Raw genomic sequence first — 23717 nt, forward strand, 5'->3', positions numbered from 1 at the left:
TCAAATTAATATTACTTGCATTTATATTGTTATAAATCATACTTATTCTGTAAAGAATGCTGATGGAGTTTGGACGTGTCGTCCCCTCCAAAACTCATGTGGAAATTTGATCCCCAATGTGGCAGTGTTGGAAACTGATTGAGTCATGGGGGCGGATCCTTCATCAATGGATTAATGCTCTCCCAGGGGGAGGAGAGGTAGTGAGTGAGTTCTCGCTCTATTAGTTCCCACAAGAGCTCACTGCTTAAAAAGACCCTGGCAACTTCTCTCTCTCTCTTGCTTCCTCTCACCATGTGATCTGCTTGTACCCACTGGCTGCCTGCCACTTTCTGCCATGAGTAGAAGCAGCCTGAGGCCCATGCCAGATGCAGCTGTCTCAGAATTGTAAACCAAATAAATCTCTTTTCCTTATAAATTACTGAGTCTCAGGTATTTCTGTTATAGCAACACAAAACGGACTAATACAAATGCCCCTTGTCCAATCTCTCCCCATCCTCCTCTCTTTCCCCTTTCCCACCTCTGATAACCCTAGATTTCTTCTCCCCTTCTGAAAGAGTAATGGTTACTCTGTTGATTTGTTGCCTAGATTATCTGTCCAATGCTGAGAAGTCTGTTCAGGTCCCCCAATATTATCACAGAGCAGATGCTTCTTCTATTTCTCTGGAATGGGCATTGTGGAGAGAGACATCCTCTTCTTATCTCTTGTCTCTGCCAGTGACTCTCCTTGTGTAAATGCACTGCAGTGGCTAGTAGAACATCTGCATGGTGCTTGTGGTGTCTAGCCACTTCCACAGCAGCTGTGGTTATTGTCGTGGCTGTGGTGCGCCACCCACATGGAGATGATGTTTTTGGCATGCTCCTCACCTAGTCACTGGTGGCTCCTAGCCCCATACCTCAGGACCCTTGGCAGGCCCTTTAGTGCTGGCAGTGTGCCTGGTTGTGGGCGGAGGGTCCAGTCTCTGGCTCCATACCTCAGGACCCCAGGCACACCCCAGTGGGTACTCTGTTTCTTCTTTCAGTTCTGTGTTGGATTATTTGCTGTTCCCACCACTTAAACTCTGTGCTAGAGCTAATTTGTTGTCCTTTACTTACTTCTACAGTGGGGGAATTTCCTGTGGCTACCAGTACTTGAGCTCTGTGTTTGAGCTAAATTGCTGCTTTGCTACTGATTCCCTAGGGAAGGCTTTTTGTGCAGCTCAGGTTTTAATCGTCGACTTTGTAGGTACTTCCAGGTTTAGTGAAATCTGATGCACCTAGCTTGTGTAGAAACACTGGTCTGGGCCTGAGTCTGTTCATCGAACTGCACCCCATGCAATTCTATATTCCTGGCCACTCTCCTCTGAGGTGCCCTGTGCTGATTGGGAGGCAGATCATCTGTCCTTGCTGTGCCCCAGTATTCTCCTGGTGGGCCCATCTCCCCTACCAACCATGCTGCAAACACTTCCCATGGGATGGGCTGTGCTCTGGTCTCTTGCAGTGACTCATTAGCCTCTGAGTGGCTCCTTTTTTTCATTTGTTGTGGCTTCTCATTCCTATGTTGGTCCACGGGAACCCTATTAGTGTTTATTGCTGACCTGGGGGCCACCAAGGCCCTCTTCTCCCCTGCTGCCTCCAAGCAACTTCATCTGAAGGTTACAGCTGCAGTTTTGCCAGCTCCTGCTGTGCTTACTCAGCAGCTCCAGCCTGGAAACATCCAGGATTCAAAACAATCCAAGTGGTTTTTTCTTTCTCTCATCATGACTTCTCCCACCTTCATATACTCTGTAGGTCTCTCCTCTTCCCTTGAGCTCTAGCAGCACCAGCTTTGCTGCCATTGCTTTTTAATAGTTGTAAATTAGTTGATTTGTGGGAAAGAGTGACCCTGAGGACCATCTATTCTGACATCTTGACTAGAAGCCTCAAATACTTTTTCTGAAACTATTGAAATGATCATAGAGTTTTTTCCCTTCATTCTATTGGTATGACATATCACATGCATACATCCTTGGGATGAATCCCACTTGATCATGGTGAATGATATTTTTAATGTGTTGCTGGATTCTGTTTGCAAGTATTTTATTAAGAATCTTCACGTCTTCATTAGGGATATCAGTCTGCAGTGTTCTGTTGTTGTTGTTATTGTTGTATCTCTTTCCAGTTTTGGTATGAGGTTAATTTGGTCTCATCGGATGAATTTGGAAGTATTCTCTCCTCTTCATTTTTTTGAAGAATTAGAGGAGAACTGGTATGAGTTCTTTAAATGTTTGCTAGAATTTGGCAAGGAAGCCATCTGGTCCTGGGGTTTTTTTCATTGGGAGATTTTTTTACTACTGCTTTAATCTCATTACTTATTATTGGTCTCTTTAAGTTTTCTAGTTCTTTATGATTCAACCTTGGTAAGTTGTATGTGTCCAGGAATTTATCCATTTCTTCTAGGATTTCTAGTTTGTTTGCATATAGTTGTTTGTAGTAGTCTCTTACAATCTTTTGTATTTCTGTGGTATCATTTGTAATTTCTCATTTTTCATTTCTGATTTTATTTATTTGAATCTTCTCTTTTTTTCTTCATTAGTCTAGCTAAAGGTTTATCAATTGTGTTTATCTTTTTGAAAAACCAATTCTGTTTCATTGATTTTTTTTAAATTTCGAATTCTTTTAGTTCTACTCTGATCTCGTAATTTCTCTCCTACTAATTTTAGCTTTAGTTTGTTCTTGTTTTTGTAGTTCCTTGAAGTGTAACGTTAGGTTGTTTATTTGAAGTCTTCTTTTTGCTGTAGCCCATAGGTTCTGGCATTTTGTGTTTTCATTCTCTCTCTCTCTCTTTTTTTTTTTTTTTTTGGATTATACATATATGTGGGGTACAAAGTTGACTATCAAAAGTTGTGTACAATGTGTGATGGTTAAATCAGATAGTGATCTTATTCATCATTATAAAACGTAATCATTCTTTGTGTACATTGACCAATTTCATTTGTCTCCAGGAATGTTTTCATTTCCTTTTCAATTTCTTCTTTGACTCATTCATTGTTTAGGAGCATGTTGTTTAATTTCCATGTATTTCTGTGGTTTCTAGTGTTCCTTTTGTTTCTAGTTTTATTCCATTGTGGTCTTACAAGGTAGTTGATATGATTTCAAGTTTTTTTTAATTTGTCAAGATTTGTTCTGTGACCTAACATATGGTCTATTCTAAGAATGTTCCATGTGCTTCTGAGAAAAACGTATATTCTGCAGATGATGGATGAAATGTTCCATATATGTTTGGTAGGTTTAATCAGCCTAGAGTAGAGATTAATTTTGATGTTTCCTGACTAATTTTCTGTCTGCATGATTTGTCCTTTGCTGAAAGTGGGGACTTTTATTACTGTGTTAGAATCTATTTCTCCTGCTAGGTCTAATAGTAATTGCGTTATATAACTAGGTGTTCCTGATTTGGGTATATATAAGTTTAGAATTGTTACATCTTGTTGAATTGATCTCTTTAACATTATATAATGAAATTCCTTATATTTTTATCAATTTCCTTGGCTAGAAGTCTGTTTTATCTGATATACTTATAGCTACCACTGCTCTTTTTCGGTTTCCATTTGCATGAAATATCTTTCCCCATCCTTTCACTTTCCGTTGGTGTGTGGCTTTATAGGTGAAGTGAGTTTCTTATGGGCAGCATATTGTTGGTTCTTGTTTTATAATCCATTCAGCAACTCTGTGTCTTTTTAAAAAAATTTTATTTTGTCGATATACATTGTGGTTGATTATTGTTGCCCCTTACCAAAACCTCCCTCCCTCCTCCCTCTCCTCCCTATCCCTCAACTCTGTGTCTTTCAATTGGAACATGTAATCCATTTACATTTAGAGTTATTACTGACATATAGGGACTTGTTATTGTCTTTTCTTCCTGGTTGTTTTGTTAATTATTTCCTTCTTTTTTCTGATCTTACTTTCTTCCTTTGTGATTAAGTGGTTTTCTCTAGCAGAGTATTTTGATTTCTTGCTATTTATTTTATTATGTCTCATAAGTTTTTGTGTTATGGTTATCATGAGACTTATAAAAAACCTATTATAGTTATAATAGATTATTCTTGACTAATAACAACTTAACTTTGATGTATAAGAAAAAAGAAAGAACCAAAGCCAACTCTGTGCTTTGGCATCATTAACCCTCACACCCACACTTTTTGACATTTTGTTATTTCAAGTTACATCTTTTAATATTGCTATATTTTATATGGTTGTTTTATTCGTTGTTGTCTTGTTAGATTTTTTCCTTTAGACTTCATACTAAGGATGTAAGCAGTTTATCTACCATCCTTACAATATTGGAGTATTCTGAGATCATCTGTGAACTTAGTTTACTAATGAGTTATGTACCTTCAAATGTTTTCTTGCTGCTCCTTAGCATCATCTCTTTCAGACTGAAGAACTCCCTTTAGCATTTCTTGTAAGGTAGGTCTAGTCTTGGTGAATTTCCTTAGCTTTTGATTGTCTGGGAAATACTTTATTTCTCCTTCATGTTTGAAGATTAGTTTTTCTGGACAGAGAATTCTTAGCTGACAGTATTTCTTCCTTAAACATTCTGAATATATCATTCCATTCTCTTCTGGCTTTTAGGGTTTTTACTGAGAAATCTCTGAGGAATATATTGGGGCTCCATTGAATGTTATGTGTTTCTATTCTCATGCTGCTTTCTGAATCCTTTCTTTGTCTTTGGTTGTTGATAATTTGATTATGATGTGCCTGGGGTGTTACTCCTTGGATTCAACTTGATTGGCAACCTCTGAGCTTCCTGTACCTGGATGCTGTTATCTCTCTCCATATTTGGGAAATTTACAGCCTTCATTTCCTTGAATATATTTTCTACGTTTCTTCATTTTTCTTCTCCTTGGGGCATGTCAATTATTCTGAGGTTATTTTGCTTAAGGGAGTCTCATATTTGCTGTTTCTGTTTCACTTTTTCTTATTCTTTTTTCTTTATACTTCTCTGATTTCATAATTTTATATATTTGATCTTTGAGCACACTGATTCTTTTCTCAGTTTATTTAAGTCTGCTGTTGGAGCTTTGTATTGAATTTTTCAGTTCAGATAAAGTATTCTTTATCTCTAGAATTTTTTTTTAATTGATTCAATTCCTTTGTCAATTTTCTCATTCTGCTCCTGGGTTGTTTTCCAGATATCACTTAATTTTCTATCTATATTTTCTTGTGACTCCCTTGACATCCTTGAGTGTTATTCTGAGTTTTCTATCAGACATTTCATAACCCACTGTTCCTCTGGGTCTGTTGCTAGTTCTCTGTTTCCATTGGTGGTGTCATATTTCTCTGTTCTTTATCAATCTTTGTGTCTTTACATTGATGCCTGGGTGTTTGAGGAGATTGCTAGCTTTTCTAGGTTTTATACGTGTTTTTTGGTGGTACTAGACCTTTACTGGTTAATATCAGAATTTTGTCTGTGGTCTGTGGGTTGTTGTTGTTTTTTTTTTTCTTTCAGTTCTGTATTGAATTATTACCTACCACCACTGCTTAACCTTTGCACTGGAACTAATTTGCTGTCCTTTTCAGTAATTCTACAATGGGGAAACTTCCTGTGGGGACCAGCACTTGAGCCCTATAGTTGAGTTAAATTGCTGCTTTGCTATTGATTCTCTGGGGACTTTTTTTGGTGCAGCTCAGGTTTTAATTGTTAACCTTTTAATCACGTCTGGGTCTTGTAAAGTTAGATATACCTGGGCAGTGTGAAAATTATGGCCTGGGACTGAGTCTTTCCCGCCAACTACACCCCCTGCTGTTCTATCTCCCTGACCAGTCTCCACTGGATGGACCTATGCCGATGGGAAAGCAGATCAGCTGCCGACACTGAACCCCAGTGTTCCCCCAGCAGAACAGTCTCCCCCTGCATTCCAAACATTTCTCATGCAGTGTGCCATGCACTAGTCCCTCGCTATGACTCACCAGCCTCTGCGTGGCTCCTATTTTCAGTTGGCTGCAGCCCCTCACTCCTATGTGGATCAGTGGGAACCTATCAGTGGTTTTTCTGATCTGGAGGCTGGTATGGTGGGCTCTGAGGCCCTCTACTGCCCTGCAGACTCCAAGCAACTTCATGCAAAGGGCACAGCTGCAGGTTTTCTTATCTCCTGCTCCATGTCTTCACTGAGGCTGGCCCTGAAGTGGCCAAGGCTTGAAACAGTTGGAGTGATCCCTTTTTTCTCTCACTGCAGATTTTCCTGCCTTTGTGAACTCTGTGGGTCTCTCTTCCTCTTCCCCTGAACTCTAGCAGTCCCACTTTGGCAATTTCTGCTTTTTAATAGTTGTAAATTGATCGGTTGTAGGAGAGAGTGACACTGGGGACCATCTATTCCACCATCTTGATGATATTCCCTCTACTACCAACTTTCTGATTTTTTGGTTTGCACATGATTTGCCTTTATAGAGACTATACTGACCAGTGAATTCTACTCTCTGGGACAATTTGTTTTATATTATTAGTTTTAAAATCAGCGTTAAGTTTTACATATTTTCTTATTATCACTTTAGCTAATTAAGCCCCAGAGCCCTCTAAAGCCTGCATGCATTAACTCTCATATTTCTAAGACACCCCCCATCCTGAATTGCCATAACTAGATAAAGTTACCACCACTATGGTAATATGTAGCTCTGTCTCACCGTTTACCTTCAAACTGTAATAAATAGCATAATATGTATTTGTTCCATTTTAGTATAAAGAAGATACAGGCAGAAGATATATCCAAGCAAGTAAATATCTTAACAATAACTTCATTGCAATGTACCCAGAACACAGGTAAAATTAAGTCCCACAACACAATAAGAACAATACAGCTATTATGTTTAAAAAAAAAAAAGAACTTTATCATATGCACTGGTATTTTAGAATTAAATTTACCATTATGGAGGATAAGAAGCCATTGTGCAGAAATATCATGATCTAATAATATATATTTCACTTTTCTTCCCCTTCTGGTATTGAACAATGAAAAAGTAAAGTATTTCCAAAAGGATAACCATCTTACTTGAATGTAATTGTCCATGCTACATTAATTTTTAATTAAGTTTTAATAGGCACACATTGCTGTATCCTTCTACAAAATACTAAACATTTAAATTATTGCTTTCTGTAATCAATTTATTTTATAAAAAAGTAAAAATTATATTTGCAACTGTACCTTCCATTGGCTCTCTTTTTTCTTGACTTCCATGAAGTCTTTAAGGGCATGTTTTTATTAATGCTTTTCACACATTAGCCTCTTTTTCATTTTTTGAAATTAAAAAATATATATATGAATAATATCAGGCATGCTTTTGGCACTTGTACATTCTGAAGCTTACAAATGGAATTCAAGATAACAAACTGCCAGAGACTGCAGGGAAAACAGATAGCAAACACTGAGAGTGCCAAAGAAAGTTGTTTGCCATCAGTCATACTGACAGGATGCACATACACTGAGAGAGACATAACAGCATCCTGCTAAATAATTCTAGGAAAGAGGGATAAAAGCGTAACAGAACAATTAGTGGGATATCTTTTTACCTGTTTAAAAACTGATTACAAAATTCTTCTTAGTTTAGATTTCTGATTGACACTGACTCATTTGCTCACAGAGTTTTTAGTACAACACCTGGAGAAAGAAGTATGGACGTTATGTTTAGTGAGTGGTGATAACCAGACCAGGGTTGTGTTCTTCTTATGTAACCCATGATATAACCTTGAAGCAATACAAAGATAACAAATTAATAACTGGCAGACTTTCAGAAGAGACAATGTAAATTTTACCCTCAAGAAATTTTGCAATAAAAGTTTTAAAATTTTAACTTAAGGAAATCTATGTACATTTTCTTTCTCCTCTTTGTCAATTTATATATATATATGAACTAACTTGAAAGAGTTCTGAGAAATAAGAAAAAGGTGAAAGCTATACAAAGAACAGCAAAACTGTCATACCCTGTTTTGAAGAAAGAAAATTCATCTCTATGGCCTAATTTGGTAGTTGTAGATAGTACTGATATTATTTTAGAACTTGCCTGATGAACTGGAGGTATTGCAGAAGGGCGTTTACATCAAAGGACCAATGAAAAAATCACATTCTTTGATTCAATCAGCATTTAGCCCCTTTTAGTATGGAGAACAAGCTTAAGGTGAACAAAAATACAAATACAGGGCCGAGCCCGTGGCGCACTCGGTAGAGTGCTGCACTGGGAGTGCGGCGACGCTCCCGCCGCGGGTTCGGATCCTATATAGGAATGACGAGTGCACTCACTGGCTGAGTGCCGGTCACGAAAAAACGACAAAAAAAAAAAAAAAAAAAATACAGAAGTACGTAATGACACGATAAAATGAAATTTAATCAGAAAATAATGGATGTTACATGGCTGTAATTTCCTCTATTTAATTCCTAGACTGATTATATAAATGCTCAACTGGCCAGTTTAAAACCAGACAACTAAAAACTCTGTCTAGATGTGTCATGTGCTGCAAACCCATCATGCTGAAAATTAGACTCACTACATATTCGTTTAAAAATTATTTTTAGAACATACTATGTTCAAGGCGATGTGACTTTTCTCTCTGCCTAGTCCTACTCCCTTGTTCAGAAAACATAAATCATACAACAGTACACCAAAGCCTAAGTATTTTTGATTACAACAAAATTAGCTTTTATCAAATACTTACTTCTTCTTTATAAGTATGGATATTACTCAGCAAATAATGGAACAAAATAACCTGTTACTTTGGCCAGGTGCATGGGTTCCCTCTACATCTTGTTTCAGTATCTTTCCATTTCAGTATGGCATAATATTCACAGGTTTCTGCTTTACAATATATACCTCTACAAATAGTGAGCATATTTTAAAACATTGTTTTATACCTGAAGGAGACAGCAAGAAAATAAAACTTCTGTTAACTGATGAATTCAGAGCATAATCTCTAAGTAGGAGTCCTTAACACTGCTCCTTCCTGTAATACCCTGTCTCTGAATAAGCATGTGACTGCTTATTCACAGAAAGTTATACGAATCAGTTTTTTACCAGTACCTAAAATGGTTTTACTCTATTTAAGGTCTATGATACTTTACACAATTATATGATATGCTCATTTTCTACCTTGCTTTTCTTCCACTTTACTTCAGAGTGAATTGTAATAGTAAATATTTACAACATTCTGATGAAGATTAAAAAAAAAAGAAAGAAAAGAAAAAAGTGTTAGATCTATTTGTAGTTTTTACTTGTCCTTTCTCAAAGTCAATTTTATGTTATTGAGATATGAAGAAAAATTTGTCTTATTTGACAAGGCCTAATTTATTACAACTTATTTTTTCCACCTTGCAAATCATTTTTTCAGTAGAAGAAACAATTTATAATCCTCAGAAGTCTATAAACACAGATCAAAATATTGGCAAAATAATTATCTGAAAAATTTTGGTGTATTTATTTTATAATTAGTATGCTATCTTTTGAAATTACTTAAGCACCATAGGAATTAATTTTATATATTACAAAATTGTTTTTATACATCTTTAATGATAGTGTTTTTAACTTCAAACTACTTACTTAAGACATTATGCTGCTAGTAAAACAGCAGTGTATCGAATAGGAATGTTATATTTTTTAGGGTAAGCTAGATTAAAGTAGTAAATGGACTCCAAACTTTAGCAGCTCAGTATAATGGGAGTTTATTTCTCAGTCATAGGTGTGAGCTCCTGGTTGGTGAAGGCTCTTCATGCTGTGATTGAGGGACCCAGACTTCTTCCCTACTGTAATTCTTCTATGCCCTACAGGCTTGAACATCATTCTGACTCTAGGTGTACAAGAGAAGCACTGTTGCTTCTTAAAAGTCTTACCTAAAAATTTAACATGTCACTTCTCCTCACATTCCATAACTATTTACAAAGTCACCCCTAGCTTCAAGGAGTGAAAAATAACATTCCACTGGGAACATCCATTATTTTATACCATGAAAGGGTACATACATTTTGGTGGGCAGTGAGATGCTTTTGCCACCATTATGGTCATATAAGTAACCAAATGTAATCAGGAAATACAACTTTTCGACAAGAAAGAAAAATATTATTAAAAGCCAAAAAAGCCTGTGGTAAATACGTACTGATATATTTATGTGGCACAGTTGTTTTACTTTGATATTTTGTAAACTGTTTGTAATTACTGCTTTGTCCACCAAGGGCATCAATTTCCTAATTTAGTGTTTGATCAAAAAAAAATTGCAGAAACGTGTAACAATGCAACAATGTGACCCTGTTTCCTTCAGTTCCCTAATCATGGTCTCAAGAACATATTTACAAACAGCAAACACAAATGTACATCTGTTTCCTGGCTCTTTTTATTTGCATATGAAATGCCAGTAAATATCTAAGATCCTGACCATGTGAACACTGACATTTAAAACTAAGATGAAAAACCAATGAATATCTCACAAGTTTACTACTTATAAAACAAGTAATTTTAAGATCGGTACCTCTAGCTGCAACAACTCATCCAAACTACTGATGAATTTCCAGTTGATTAATTAAATTCTCTAACAGTATGACACATTTAGTTACTCAAAATTAATAAATCCCAAACTAAGTGCACCTTCTTCCCTTTGAAATCTAAAACTTGATGGTCTTCAAATATTTTGGTAAATGATTCACTCATTCATTAATCAAATAGAATTATACCAGGAGTTCATGTAAGAGATGTCAGCTCCTTGTAAATACACTCTAAAGTGAGGACATTTTGGAAAAACAGACCCACAGAATGGCCAAAGAAGAGCAATGCAGCTAGCCATACTAATCAAGATAGTCCCTTAAGCATATTATTAAATCGTCAAAGAGGGATCACCAAACATTGAAAGAGATTAAACAGGTAGGAAGAAATGAAAGGTGAATAAACTAATCTGATCCTAAATTTTAAAAAAGCAATAATTCAAGAAGAGAAGATTGTTGTTTTATTTAAAATCCAATAATTATGTCAGACAAGAGAATGTTGAATTCATAAAAAAGATTGTCAAAGATGTAAAAGAAGAAGAAAACAAAGAGTTAATTAAAATCAAAAATATAATTTCCATTAAATCACCAGATAAATAGTTCTTCATCTAATGAATTTGGTTAGCAGGATTTCTAAATAAAATACAGGACCTCCGGTTAGATTCGAGTTTTGGATGAGCAATGGATAGTATTTTTAGTATGAGAATGTCCCAAATATTGCATGAGATATGTTTATGTAATAGGTCATTTATTGTTTTTCTGGAGTTCAGATTTGATTTGATTTGCTCTATTTTTATTTGCTAAATCTGACAGCCCTATCCACTAGGCACTTTGGGAGTGGGGAGTGAATATCATACCTGAAGAAGAGCACAAAAAGCCATAAGGTAAATTTGTATTGTTTTGCTATTAAAAATATGTATAATTTCCAGTTTAAAAATGAAATTGCTGAATACAAAGGTGACATGGCTAAATATTTCAGTAGGAGTCTAAAAGACAGAGTTAAGTGATTCCTCATAACTTAGATCAAAAAAGACAGGAAAAACATGAAAGAAAAATTGCAGGATTTGTGAAGATTAGATTCAAAAAGCTAAATCCACCCACTGAGAAACAAGGACAACAGAAAGAAGGAGGAGTACTATGCTTTCCTTTTACAAAATGAAAAGTTAGTAGAAATTATCTAAATTTGAAGTTTCTAAATAAAGACATAATATATTTTAAGGTGATCTAGGAAACCAATGAATGCATTTATAATAATAATATAACTATCAAGGAGGAAGAGAAAACAGAAAAAAGTGCTAAAATAATTTTTTTCAAAATGGGGAGAATACATTACTCAAGATAAAGGTATTTATTATTTATCCCTGTAGTGATGTACTTAGCCTACATTCCCCCCTGAAAAAAAACTAAAGACTAATGCTTGGATGTCAGTAATTTATTTGAGAAGTGATCCTAGAAATCAGGGATGAAGAAAAATTGTGAGTAAAACAGAGAAGGTAATAAGGCAAATAGAAGAACGAGTTGTTGAGTTGGCTACCACAACAGGTAACCAAAACTCAATTCTAACATATTTTCTTAGGAGTATTAGGAAAATTATTTTCCATTAATCTCCCAGGAGACAAAACAGGAAAGCATTTGTTCATCTGCTCCATGCCCCATTGGCTAAAGCCAACAATGTGTTCTACCTAATGTCAACACAATCGAGACTGTGATCAAAAGCAAAAGTTAACACAGACCTGGGGCAAATGAATGTGTATAATTGTCCTTTCCATGTGAAAGCAAGTTGTACTCAATCCTCTTTATTGACTGGCATTAAGACGAATACATTCACCAAATTAAGAGCCATATATGAAGTGCTGGAGGTTGTGTTTATATTTTCTAGTGTGTCAAGGCTATTCATTCATTATTGCTCTGCTACACTTACAATTACATGCTGAACCTACTTTTCAGAAAAGAATTCCATGCAAATATAGGAGATGAGAATCTTCTGAAAAGTTGCTATAGAACAAAATTCCAACCACCCCTAAGCAGGACGGAATTCTACCAGCAGATGGTCATCAGACTTGAACGGCAACATCGGCTCTTCCTGGATCTCCAGTTTGCTGTCCCACTGTTGCCAGCCTCCATAACTGTGTGAGCCAATTCCTCTAAATACACACACACATACTATACATATACAATTCCTATAAATAAATATGTATACACACATGTATACACATCCATATACTTAATCCTATTAGTTCTGTTTCTCTGAAGAACCCTGACTAATACAGGTGATTTTAGTACTTTTATGCCTCTGCAAGCTGAGAGATACACATTCTAAACAACAGGAACAGGATTCTTATTACCATTTTAACAGAAAATGATCCAGCTCAGCAATTCCATTCAGAGTGTGTGCTTTTAAGGCCACTCCAAGAACCACTTTTCTTAGCATGAGTTCTCCACCACTCACGGCCTAAGACAGAAGTGTGTGCAGATAACTTACATGGAAGTAAGCCCAGGAAGTAGAAGTTAGGAATAGAATCTGTGAAAGGCGGGAGTAGGGAAAATTCATACAAGGATGAACAATGGATTTGGCTGTCCCTCTGGGCAACTGGCATCCTTTCCTGCCAGACCATCTGACAAGATTTATGGAATTAGTCTTAGTCATTGGCTCATATATTAGTCTGCTTGGGCTGCCACAGCAAAATACCATAGACTGGGGACCTTAAACAACAGAAATTTATTTCTCACAGTATGGAGGCTAGAAGTCCATGATCAAGGTTCTAGCTGATTTGGTTCCTGATGAGAGCAAACATCTGCCTTTTCACTGTGTCATCCAGGGTCTTTGCCCTCATTTCATTTAGCTAATAATAATAACAACAATAAAATTAAAAACATGGTTTATTTTTAATATATCAGGTCAGACACATTTTGTCCTGACCCGTGGGATATTCAACGCAGACCCTGGAGGGGGGAGTGGGAATTGGATGGGACAAGAGACACGAGAAATGGAGACAAGACAGTATTCTGATCAAGTCTCGTTTATTAGCCAGAAGGTCACAGCTTATATAGACAGCAGGAGGGAATCAGCAGATAAGGAAGTATGCAGATGTTTTCTGGGAGAAATCACAGCGCAAATCTTCCCAGGAAATGGAACATTTCTCAGCTATCTAAAGCAAAGCAGTGGTGATCTACGCCTAGGGCTGTGCAAGCAGTAAGAAGGAGAAAAAGGAGGAAAGGTCACAGCATTTATATCTTTAGTGTCAGAGGGCTATTGGCAGGGCTTCATGACCCTGGGCAGGCTATGACTGGGCTCTTTGGCCCCGACAGGTCCCCCTTTTTTATTTTTTCAAGCCAAGAGAACCTCTCGGGAACTGTGCCTGTCTTAGGTTGGGGTAACCCATCCTGAGCATGGTACCCATCGTAGAAATGGGTTGCCATTAATGGCAGCCTTTTGTTTAGAGTGGTGCGGGGGACTTACCCTCTTACCCATCTTTGGCTATCCAGTTCAGCTCACAGAGGCAGCATTTGTTAAGGTGAATGTGGTGGTATATAGGCACCACTTTGTTCTTGCATCTCAAGGCGTTGATAATGTACCTGTATAGGCCTTGCCTGAATAGCCTCAATTTGTTGTTTAACAAAGGCTGTGACTTTATTAAGTAAAAAGGGCCCCAAAGAAAGCAAGAGAAGCAAGCCCACAAGCGGCCCTAAAAAGGGTAAGAGATAAGGCAGGAATCCATTAAGCCCAGTCCAAAGGGGGTTTTCTGCCAGTTGTTTTCTTCTCTTTTCTAAGTCGTCTTGCAGTTGTTTGATACGGTCTCGAACTATCCCGGATTTGTTGGCATAGAAGCAGCATCTTTCCTGTAGGGCTAAACAAACACCTCCTTGTTCTGCAGTTAGTAAATCGAGACCTCTTCTGTTTTGTAAGACTACTTCTGCCAGGGAATCTAATTGGTCTTGGAGGTCCTGTATAGTTTGGGAAAGGGCTTGTACATCCAAAATCAGCTGGGTAGACAATTTTGTATATTGAGATAGAGAATGGGTGAGACCGGCAGTTCCAGTAGCAACTGCTGCAGAAATTCCCAAACCAGCAAGTAAAGGAATAAACTGTACAGCCCTTTTAGATCTTCCAGCTATATGCTCAAAAGTAGGGACAGGGACAGGTTCGCTCCCAGATATAACATCTACATCAGGCAGAAGGAGAGCCAAAACACATAACCCTGTCCAGTTAGTGGGTAATTGGGTATAAGCTTCATTGCTACCGCAGACAGAGACTGAACTGTTATGGGAACACAAGGAAGTAGAAATGTTGATAAACGACTGACAATTTGCAAATGTAGCAAACCCAACATCGACCTCAAAACTATTATTAACTGAGGGGGAAATGAAACAAGTAGCATTATAAAACTGTAAAGGTTGTACCTGCAAAGGGAAAGTTAATGAACACTGATGACCATCACAATAATTAAAAGACAAAGCGGGAAAAGCAACAGGGACAGGCTGTCCTACTATCAGACAGAGCCAACAATTTTGAGCAAGATCAGGATTGGTGGCATTAAGCGACTTACGAGTTGCATAAAGAAGGTTGGAGGTCTGAGGATCAAGCCCTAAATCACCCCTGTTCTTGGGCAGGGCCAGGGGGTGATAGGTAAGTTGAGGAAACAAAATGTCATGCATTTCTTGAATTTTTGTTTCCACTTTTAGAATTCTAGTTTGGTCTTGAGGGCCTCTTCCATCAGATATGTGAACGAGGGGAGTGGTGGGCCAACAAACAGGTTGACCTACTGAACCTGTACAAGAGGCTTGGGCATACTTATTTGAGGCAAGCCCAACAGCAGAAGGGGGACCTGCAAGATCCCCTCCAAAAGTCCCTGCATAATTTTTAATCAGGGTGGCTGTGAAGTATGTTTGGTTTCCAGAAGTGCACAATTGGTATGAAGAATAACAAGTGCTATGCATAGATTCAGCAAACGTGCTGCAAGGACATGGCTTAAGGCTACCACCACTGCTGGCTATGAACTTAGGTTTTTCAACACAACTATAAGCGGGAGATGATGAGGACAAATAAGCTGAATGGGTGTCACAATCTACAACAGATATGTATGATGTAGGAGGACTAGAAACGGTCCCACCCTTGCAATCACATGGTTTTCCGCACTGTTTGTTCACCAATTGGTGAGCGAGTCCAGGATCTCCAAAGCCAGACTGGACCTTGGGCAGTTGACCAGACAAACCAACAATCAAGAAGAAAATGCTGGTTGCCATGACCCCTGTGGAAAAGAAAAGAAAAAGGCATTCTCAGGGATCTACCGAATCCCTGGCTGAGAGGTTATGATCAACTTGTTTAACCAGCCGTTCTGGCAGCCATCTGGCTGAGTTATGAGTGCGAGAAAAAACACAGACTGAACCTCTACCCCAGGTCAAAACTGGATCTGGGCCATTCCAGGAGTTATCTAGGGGGTCCTTCCATTTGACCATGGTAAATTGTGATTGGGACTCGGAATGCCAAAAACGGTCAGCTGCTGATTTGCTGTTGACATCAAGATTTAAAAAATTAAGGATGAAAAGGGCATGACTTAGTAAATTCCTGGGGGAGCTTCTTGTGGAGTACCATTCCCCCTTTTTTATTTTTTCAAGGCAAGTTTTTAGAGATAAGTGGGCTCTTTCGACAATTCCTTGGCCTTGAGGGTTATAGGGAATGCCTGTAATATGTTGAATTTGTAATCTAGCACAAAAATCTTGGAAAGCCTTGGAGGTATAGCCAGGGCCATTGTCCGTTTTAATCTGTTTTGGGATTCCCAGGATTGAAAAACAATGTAGCAAATGAGCAATAACATGTTTGGTTGCTTCTCCTGTCTGTAAAGTGGCGAGCAAAAACCCACTGTAGGTGTCTATGGACACGTGAACATATTTTAGATTACCAAATTCTGATAAATGAGTAACATCCATTTGCCAAAGCATATTTGGGACAAGTCCTCGAGGATTAACTCCCAAATGGGGAACAGGCAAGAGTGTAACACAGGAAGGACACTGTTTAACTATCTGTCTAGCTTGTTCTCTAGTGATTTGAAACATTAACCTAAGTGTGCGAGCATTAATATGATGAAGGGAGTGAGTAGTTTGTGCCTGTGTAACAGGATCAGTGGTAATGGTGGCCACTGTTTTAGTGGCCGCATCAGCCAATTTGTTTCCCATGGCGAGAGGGCCTGGGAGGTTGGAATGTGCTCTAACATAACCTAGAAAAAAGGGCAAACGTCTTTGTTGAATCAGTTTTTGGCATTGCAAAAAAAGCTCAGTGGCAGTGGAGGTATGTTTGATTTGGGGAACTGTTTCTAAAAGGGGGATAGAATTGGCTAAATAGGAACTATCAGTATAAAGATTGAGGGCCTGATTTGGGAAGGTTAAAAAAACCTGAATAACAGCTTGTAACTCCACAAGTTGGGCAGAAGTATAACAAGTAGTAAAGCGGACTGTGTGATTATTAATGGTACAAGCTGCAGTCCCTGTGGATGAACCATCAGTAAAAACCAAAAGGGCATTAGTTACCGGCGAGTTAGGAGTAACTCGGGGAAAAACCAAAGTGTGTAAGTTACAAAACTGAATAAGTTTATTGGATGGATAATGATTGTCTATTGTGCCTTCATAAGAGGCACAAGCCACTACCCAAGTATCAGAATTTTGTAAAAGCCAGTGGACCTGTTGTTGGGTGTAGGGCTGGATTAATTTGTGAGGTTCAAGCCCAAAGTACTTTCTACTATTTTCTCGACCTAATATAATTAAATCTGCAACAGCATCAAAGTAAGGAAGCAAGGTTTTTTTTGGTGATGAAGGTAAATGAACCCACATAATAGGGTTGTTCTGCCAAAATAGCCCAGTAGGGAAAAGAGCCGTATTGAATATAATAAACGTTAAGGGTTGGGTATAATCCAAGTAAGAGACAAATTGAGCTGCAATAGCATTTTCTACTTTTTGTAATGTAGTCAGTGCTTCTGGAGAGAGATCTGGAAGATTTAGGGTCAGGATTTCCTTTTAAAATATCAAATAAGGGCTTTAGGTCTCCAGTAGTAAGTTTTAAATATGGATGGAGCCAATTTATATTGCCTAAAAGTTTTTGAAAATCATTAAGGGTTTGTAATTGATCCGTGCGGATGGAAGCCTTCTGGTTAGTAATTTTGTGTCCCATCATATGAAAACCCAAAAAGGTGTAGGGATCATGAAACTGTATCTTTTCTGGAGCTATTTGTAAACCTGATAAAGCTAACTGCTTTTCAAGCTGGATAAAACATTGTAAAACCCTGTCTTTTGAATCGCCAGCAAGTAAAATGTCATCCATATAGTGTATAATGTACATATCTTTCCACAGATCTCTGATTGGTTGGATGACTGCAGCCACAAATTTTTGGCATAATGTAGGACTATTGGCCATTCCCTGGGGCAGGACCCGCCATTGGTATCGTTTCATGGGTTCCTTAAAATTTATGGAGGGGAGACCAAAAGCAAAACGTTTTTGGTCACTAGCATGTAGGGGAATTGTGAAAAAGCAATCTTTGAGATCTATAACATTTTTAAAAGAGCCTGAAGGAACTGCCACTGGGGATGGCAAGCCAGGTTGCAAAGCGCCCATAACCACCATTGTGGCATTAACAGCTCTTAGGTCCTGAAGCAGTCTCCATTTTCCAGATTTTTTTCTAATAACAAATATAGGAGTATTCCAGGGGGAGTTACTCTCAACAATGTGTCCTGCCAGTAACTGTTCCTGTACTAACTGTTGGGTGACACATAATTTTTCCGAGGTTAATGGCCACTGATCAACCCAAATGGGCACACTTGACTTCCAAGTTACGGGATCAGCATGCCTTTGGGGTACAGGCTTGTCAATGGCCGAAATCAAAAAAATTTCCAAGGCCTTGTTTATTAAGTTGGCCAGTTGCCTGAATAGGTTGTAAAATACCTTGTTCCTGTTTTCCTAAACCTTTGCCTGGACTGTATCCTTGAGCCAGCATTTGTGCTGTAACTATTTCATTAGGGCTGCACATTATTATTTTCATTGTGAGAGCAGATCCCTGCCCCAAAGATTGACAGGCAAGTAAGGGATGACATTCGGTTGAATAAGACCTGAATTATTTTCCTTATCTGTCCAAGTAAAAAATTTAGAACTCTGTTTAGGATTGCGGCTTTTTCCAATTCCCTTTAGATTGGTTAAGGTATCACAAAGGGGCCAAGTGGTGGGCCAGTCCTCTTATCTAATGATTGTAACATCAGCCCCAGTATCTATTAGGCCAGTGAATTGTTTACCATCCAACCATAAGGTTAGAGAGGGTTTTTGACGGGAAATCTGTTGGACCCAGTAAGCATCTGAGGATCCAAAGTTGTCTGCACCTCTCACAATATTATGGGATTTATTATTTGTTTTAACTAGAGGAAGTAGGATAAGCTGGGCTACTCTTTCTCCTTGTGGAATCGTGACAATGTCAGTAGTTGCTTTGGCCAGGAGCTTAATTTCTCCAGTAAAATCATTATCAATTACTCCGGGAAAAATTTGTAGCCCTTTGAATATCGAACAGCCGCAACCTAGGACAAGTCCAAAAGTACCAGGGGGCAATGGACCAAAGACCCCTGTATTTAAAATTTGAGGTCCCATTTCAGAAGTTAATACTGTGCAGGAGGTGGAACAGAGGTCCAGTCCTGTGCTCCCTGGGGTTGCTCTAGTGAGGTTTGAAACGGATTGTTGTTGGCTGGGACAAACTTGATAGCCCCACTTTGGTTCAGGGCCTGGGGCTGGCCCCTTTTCCCGTTTCCCTGAGGGGGTGGTAAGGGATTTCCCTGAGCATCAGTTTTGGATCTACATTCATTTGAATGTTTTCCTCTTTTACATCGTGGGCAAAGTCCAGGAGGCTTGGTGACTACGGCTTTTGTCTGGTATTCCTGACAGTTTTTAGCAAAATGACCAGGCTTGCCACATTTAAAGCAACCTTTATTATTTTGGCCTTTATTAGCTAAAAAATCCTTTACTGTTTGTCCACTGAGGGCTGCGGCCATGGCTAGACCTTGTTGATAAGAGGAACCAATGTCCAAGCAAAGACAAATATATCCTTGGAGGTCAGTTTTATTTTTGCGGGGCCTAATGGCCACCTGGCATGCAGGATTAGCATTTTCAAAAGCCAATTGTTTTATATAATCAAGATTGGCATCCGCATTGCCTAACAACCTATCTGCTGTTGTCATTAGCCGGTTAACAAAATCCGAAAAAGGCTCTTCGCTTACAGTTTTACACCTGTAAGCGAAGCGCTTGAATCCCCCTTAGCTGGGAGCCTTCTCCAAGCCTTTAAAGCGGCTGTTTGAATTTGGGAAAATAGACCTGGGTCATAGTTTTTTTGTTCCTCAATACTAGAATAGTCACCGGAGCCGGTCAACATATCAAGACCCCAATCTTTATCAGCCTGAAGGTTTTTTCTAGCAATGTCTTTGCAGTTTTCAAAAAATTTGGACTTCCAGAGTAAGTAATCACCCCCCAAGAGTGTGGCTCTGACAAGGGTGTTCCAATCTATAGGAGTGAGCCAGCTTTCAGCCACAGATTCTAATATAGCAAGGGTATAAGGTGCTGTGGGCCCATATTGGGAAATGGCACCTTTTAGCTCTTTGATAACATTAAATCCTAGCCTGTCATGTTTGTGGGTAATTCGTCCCACGTTATTCACAGATTCGGATACTGGGAAGGCCTCAAATTGGTCAAAAAGACTTTGATCTACATGAATGGGAGCTCTTTCTGTGGCGGGGGCTAACTTGTTGTTTAATGGAGGGCAATAGCCAGTCGCTTTAGTTTGACATGTTGTATTCTTACGTTTTGTTTGTAATTCTTGAAGTTTGGTCGTTAAGACCTGGAGCTTTTCCTCTAAGAGAATTTGTTTTTCTAATTGTTGAACTTCTGACTCTAAAATTTTTAAAGGATCTGATACCCTCACCACCGCGGGAGCGGAGGGCAAATTGTAAGGGGGAGGGCACGACAAGGGCTGAGCCATAAATGCATCATCTGGTGCATGGTATTCAGCGGCCTCTGTGTCCAGATCACCCCAATCAACTCCTGAGGGATCAGGATTCTGTGCCTCCTTATCATCCTGGAATTTTAATGTGGATACTTTTTAGATCTCTTAGATATGGCACTGGCTGTCTTGACCTCCTCACTTTCATCTTCTAGGGAGATTAGATCTACGTCCTCCCTAGGCGGTGGAGAGGGATTTCGGAGGTCAGTCTTGGAACTGGCTTTTAATATTGTTTCAGTTTGGGCCACAGTTTCTGAAATTTCTGGGGATTTTTCCCTATCCTGAATCATATCCCTGATTAAATTCCAATAGGAGAAGGCAGTAACGGGGACCTTTTCCGGCCCGAAAGTCTCAGAGAAATCTTGTAAAGCATCTCCAACTCGAGACCACTTTTTATAATTAATAGTCCCTTCTTCTGGGAACAAAGGACAAAGATTCCGCACGAAATCAAAAAATCTTAATAGATCACTTGTTTTAACCTTTACTCCTCGCGTCTTTAAAGCTTTTTGTAACTGTCTTATGTAGACATCATGACAACTTAAATCTTGTCCCATTATCGGGTGCACTTACTCACCTTATCCTGACGCAGCAGGTTCCCGCAGCGGACGAAGGTTTTACTCTTTCATTTTCAGTGGTCGACCCTCCAATGCGCCGTCTTCCTCACGGTGTCCCCCGTATCCAGTGCCCCACGTTTGGGCGCCAAAAATGTCCCGACCCGTGGGATATTCAGCGCAGACCCTGGAGCGGGGAGTGGGAATTGGATGGGACAAGAGACACGAGAAATGGAGACAAGACAGTATTCTGATCAAGTCTCATTTATTAGCCAGAAGGTCACAGCTTATATAGACAGCAGGAGGGAATCAGCAGATAAGGAAGTATGCAGATGTTTTCTGGGAGAAATCACAGCGCAAATCTTCCCAGGAAATGGAACATTTCTCAGCTATCTAAAGCAAAGCAGTGGTGATCTACGCCTAGGGCTGTGCAAGCAGTAAGAAGGAGAAAAAGGAGGAAAGGTCACAGCATTTATATCTTTAGTGTCAGAGGGCTATTGGCAGGGCTTCATGACCCTGGGCAGGCTATGACTGGGCTCTTTGGCCCCGGACAACATTTTGGTGTGTAACTCCTGCATATTTTTCTAGATACTTTCCAGATAAGCCTGCTCCAAAGCCTTCCCATTTCCAAACTAATCTAGATTAAATAACCTCTTCAGAGACTCCGTAAAATCTTTTGCATATTCTCTCTCAGAAAAATACATTTTATTCCACTTTATTGTAATTATACTCTTTTCTACTTGTTTCAGTTGATTGCAAAGGCAATCCTTTAGGGTAGAAATTGTGTGTTATCTTGATGTGTTTACACATCTTAAACAATGTTAACATCTAAAGTCTAGGACTTTATCAAGGTCAGTTTCTAATTGTAATGACCAGTTTAGAGTCATCCTGAGACTAAACTATTTTATTTTTCGGTATAGTTAGAGTTGAAATTATTTTCTTTCCCTCCCAATGTTTGTGTAGATGTGTGCTTTAATTCAAGAACTACATAATTACATTATCCTTAATACTTATGTAAAGTTATTTTGGTCAGTATTTTTACTTCACTTATTTAATGTGCATTTTTCATAGAGATCTTCTTTGAAATTCCTATTATGTTGGCTTTCAGAATTCCCTTCTCTAGCATTCCTCATCAAGTTTGGTAGCTATATATTAGGACTTTGATCATATCTACATAATATCTAAATCTAAATATCTAATATCTAAAATTAATTTACCTTAAAATATTTAGAATCTTATTTTAAGTATTTTTCAATACTCAAAGAACAGCACTGAAATCTCAAAAAAGATTTCACTGACCTACTGGGAATAAATCTCTACTTTATAAACTAGTGCTATCTGAGTCAAAGTGATTTTTTATATTATGTCCCTGTATTAGTAATTACATTATTTTTACACTGTTCTGCCAATATCGGAGAAAATACTTGAACTCTGCTGCCTTAACATTACTCTAGGCATGAAACAAGAGATAATGTAATCATAATATCGACAGCTCTGTTTAAACTTCCCTCAAAGAAATTTGAATCAAGTCTCATATTGTGTCTGAAAGCAGATATTTATAAATTGCTCTGAATTATATGACACTTTTCTTCTCCCAAGGAGCTTATTCTGATAGTATTTATTCTGTGGCATTTCAAATAATTGATTTGTTTCAGTGTGCATGTCCAGAGGCCCCAAGGACATGGTCATGTTTTTCACAGACCTAATAAGTAAAATTAACTCGGGGCAAAAACCAATGAAGGTAAGCTAGTGCGATGTGGTGCAAGGCACGAAGACTCAGTGCACTGTGTGTTGTTCATCTCATGGAGTATTTTCCTGTATGCTGCAAAGATATTGAAAATACGTAAGTTATTGGATTTTCTATTTCTAACCCTGACCCTATTCTGACTCAGTAACTGACCGTGGCAATGAGTCACTAAACATTTCGCAGCCACAACACATTTACTTAGTAGAATTAGGTTATTGGTCAGCTGTGTTCTAACAGCATTACCTGCCAGACATTACAGTAACTGATGAGATCATATTGTAAATAAATTAAAATTCCTTGGATGATGAGAAATAGCAAATCATAGTTCATATCTTCCTAAGTGAACAAAAGAACCCCCCCAACCCCCCGCACAGCTCCACTCAAGGCCCACCCTGTTACTTGACCCATAAAAATTCCTTGGATTCTCTAATAAGCCTTTGCCTCAAGAGAACTTTGCAATATTGCCTGAGTTGAGACGCCAAGGACCAAAGATCTTATCTAATATAATAGAGATTGAAACAGAAAATGTAGAAAATGATGCTAATACCCCCAATATTCAGTAAATACATTTTATAAGATATTAACACTGCTCCTTGAATTAACAATAGAACTATTTTCTATTCTCTTCCCTGATTATAACTATAATGTGCAGTTGTATTTAATTAAATTAGATTTGTATAAAACATCGTAATCTAAAAAAAAGAAGCAAGCAAATTTTGTAGGTCATTGTTTCTGCTGTTTCTGTCTGACTCTAGAGTCTCTTTCTACCCCCAATAAAGTATTTGTTTTAAATAGATGTCAAAGGTCCTAGCATCATTATTTGCCCAAGCTGTCAGTATGTCAGACTTAGAGAAGAAACTAGTAAAGAAATATGGTACACATGTGCACATTTATTATGTATAAGTTGGTGGTGACTCAATCCTATTTGAAA

General features: G+C 38.4%; 1 protein-coding gene across 1 annotated transcript; it reads right to left on the bottom strand.

Moving 5' to 3' along the window:
• Nucleotides 1-13979: 13979 nt before the first annotated feature.
• Nucleotides 13980-15713, bottom strand: LOC134363041 (syncytin-1-like). Its single transcript, XM_063078606.1, has one exon. It carries the CDS (start codon nt 15711-15713, stop codon nt 13980-13982), a length of 1734 nt encoding a protein of 577 aa, XP_062934676.1.
• Between the last annotated feature and the right edge of the window lie 8004 nt (nt 15714-23717).

This window comes from Cynocephalus volans, chromosome 1, assembly GCF_027409185.1.
Source record: "Cynocephalus volans isolate mCynVol1 chromosome 1, mCynVol1.pri, whole genome shotgun sequence".
NCBI lineage: Eukaryota > Metazoa > Chordata > Mammalia > Dermoptera > Cynocephalidae > Cynocephalus > Cynocephalus volans.

Excerpts from the sequence above, each read along its gene's own strand:
- LOC134363041 (XM_063078606.1), bottom strand. The coding sequence starts at position 15,713 with ATGGCAACCAGCATTTTCTTCTTGATTGTTGGTTTGTCTGGTCAACTG.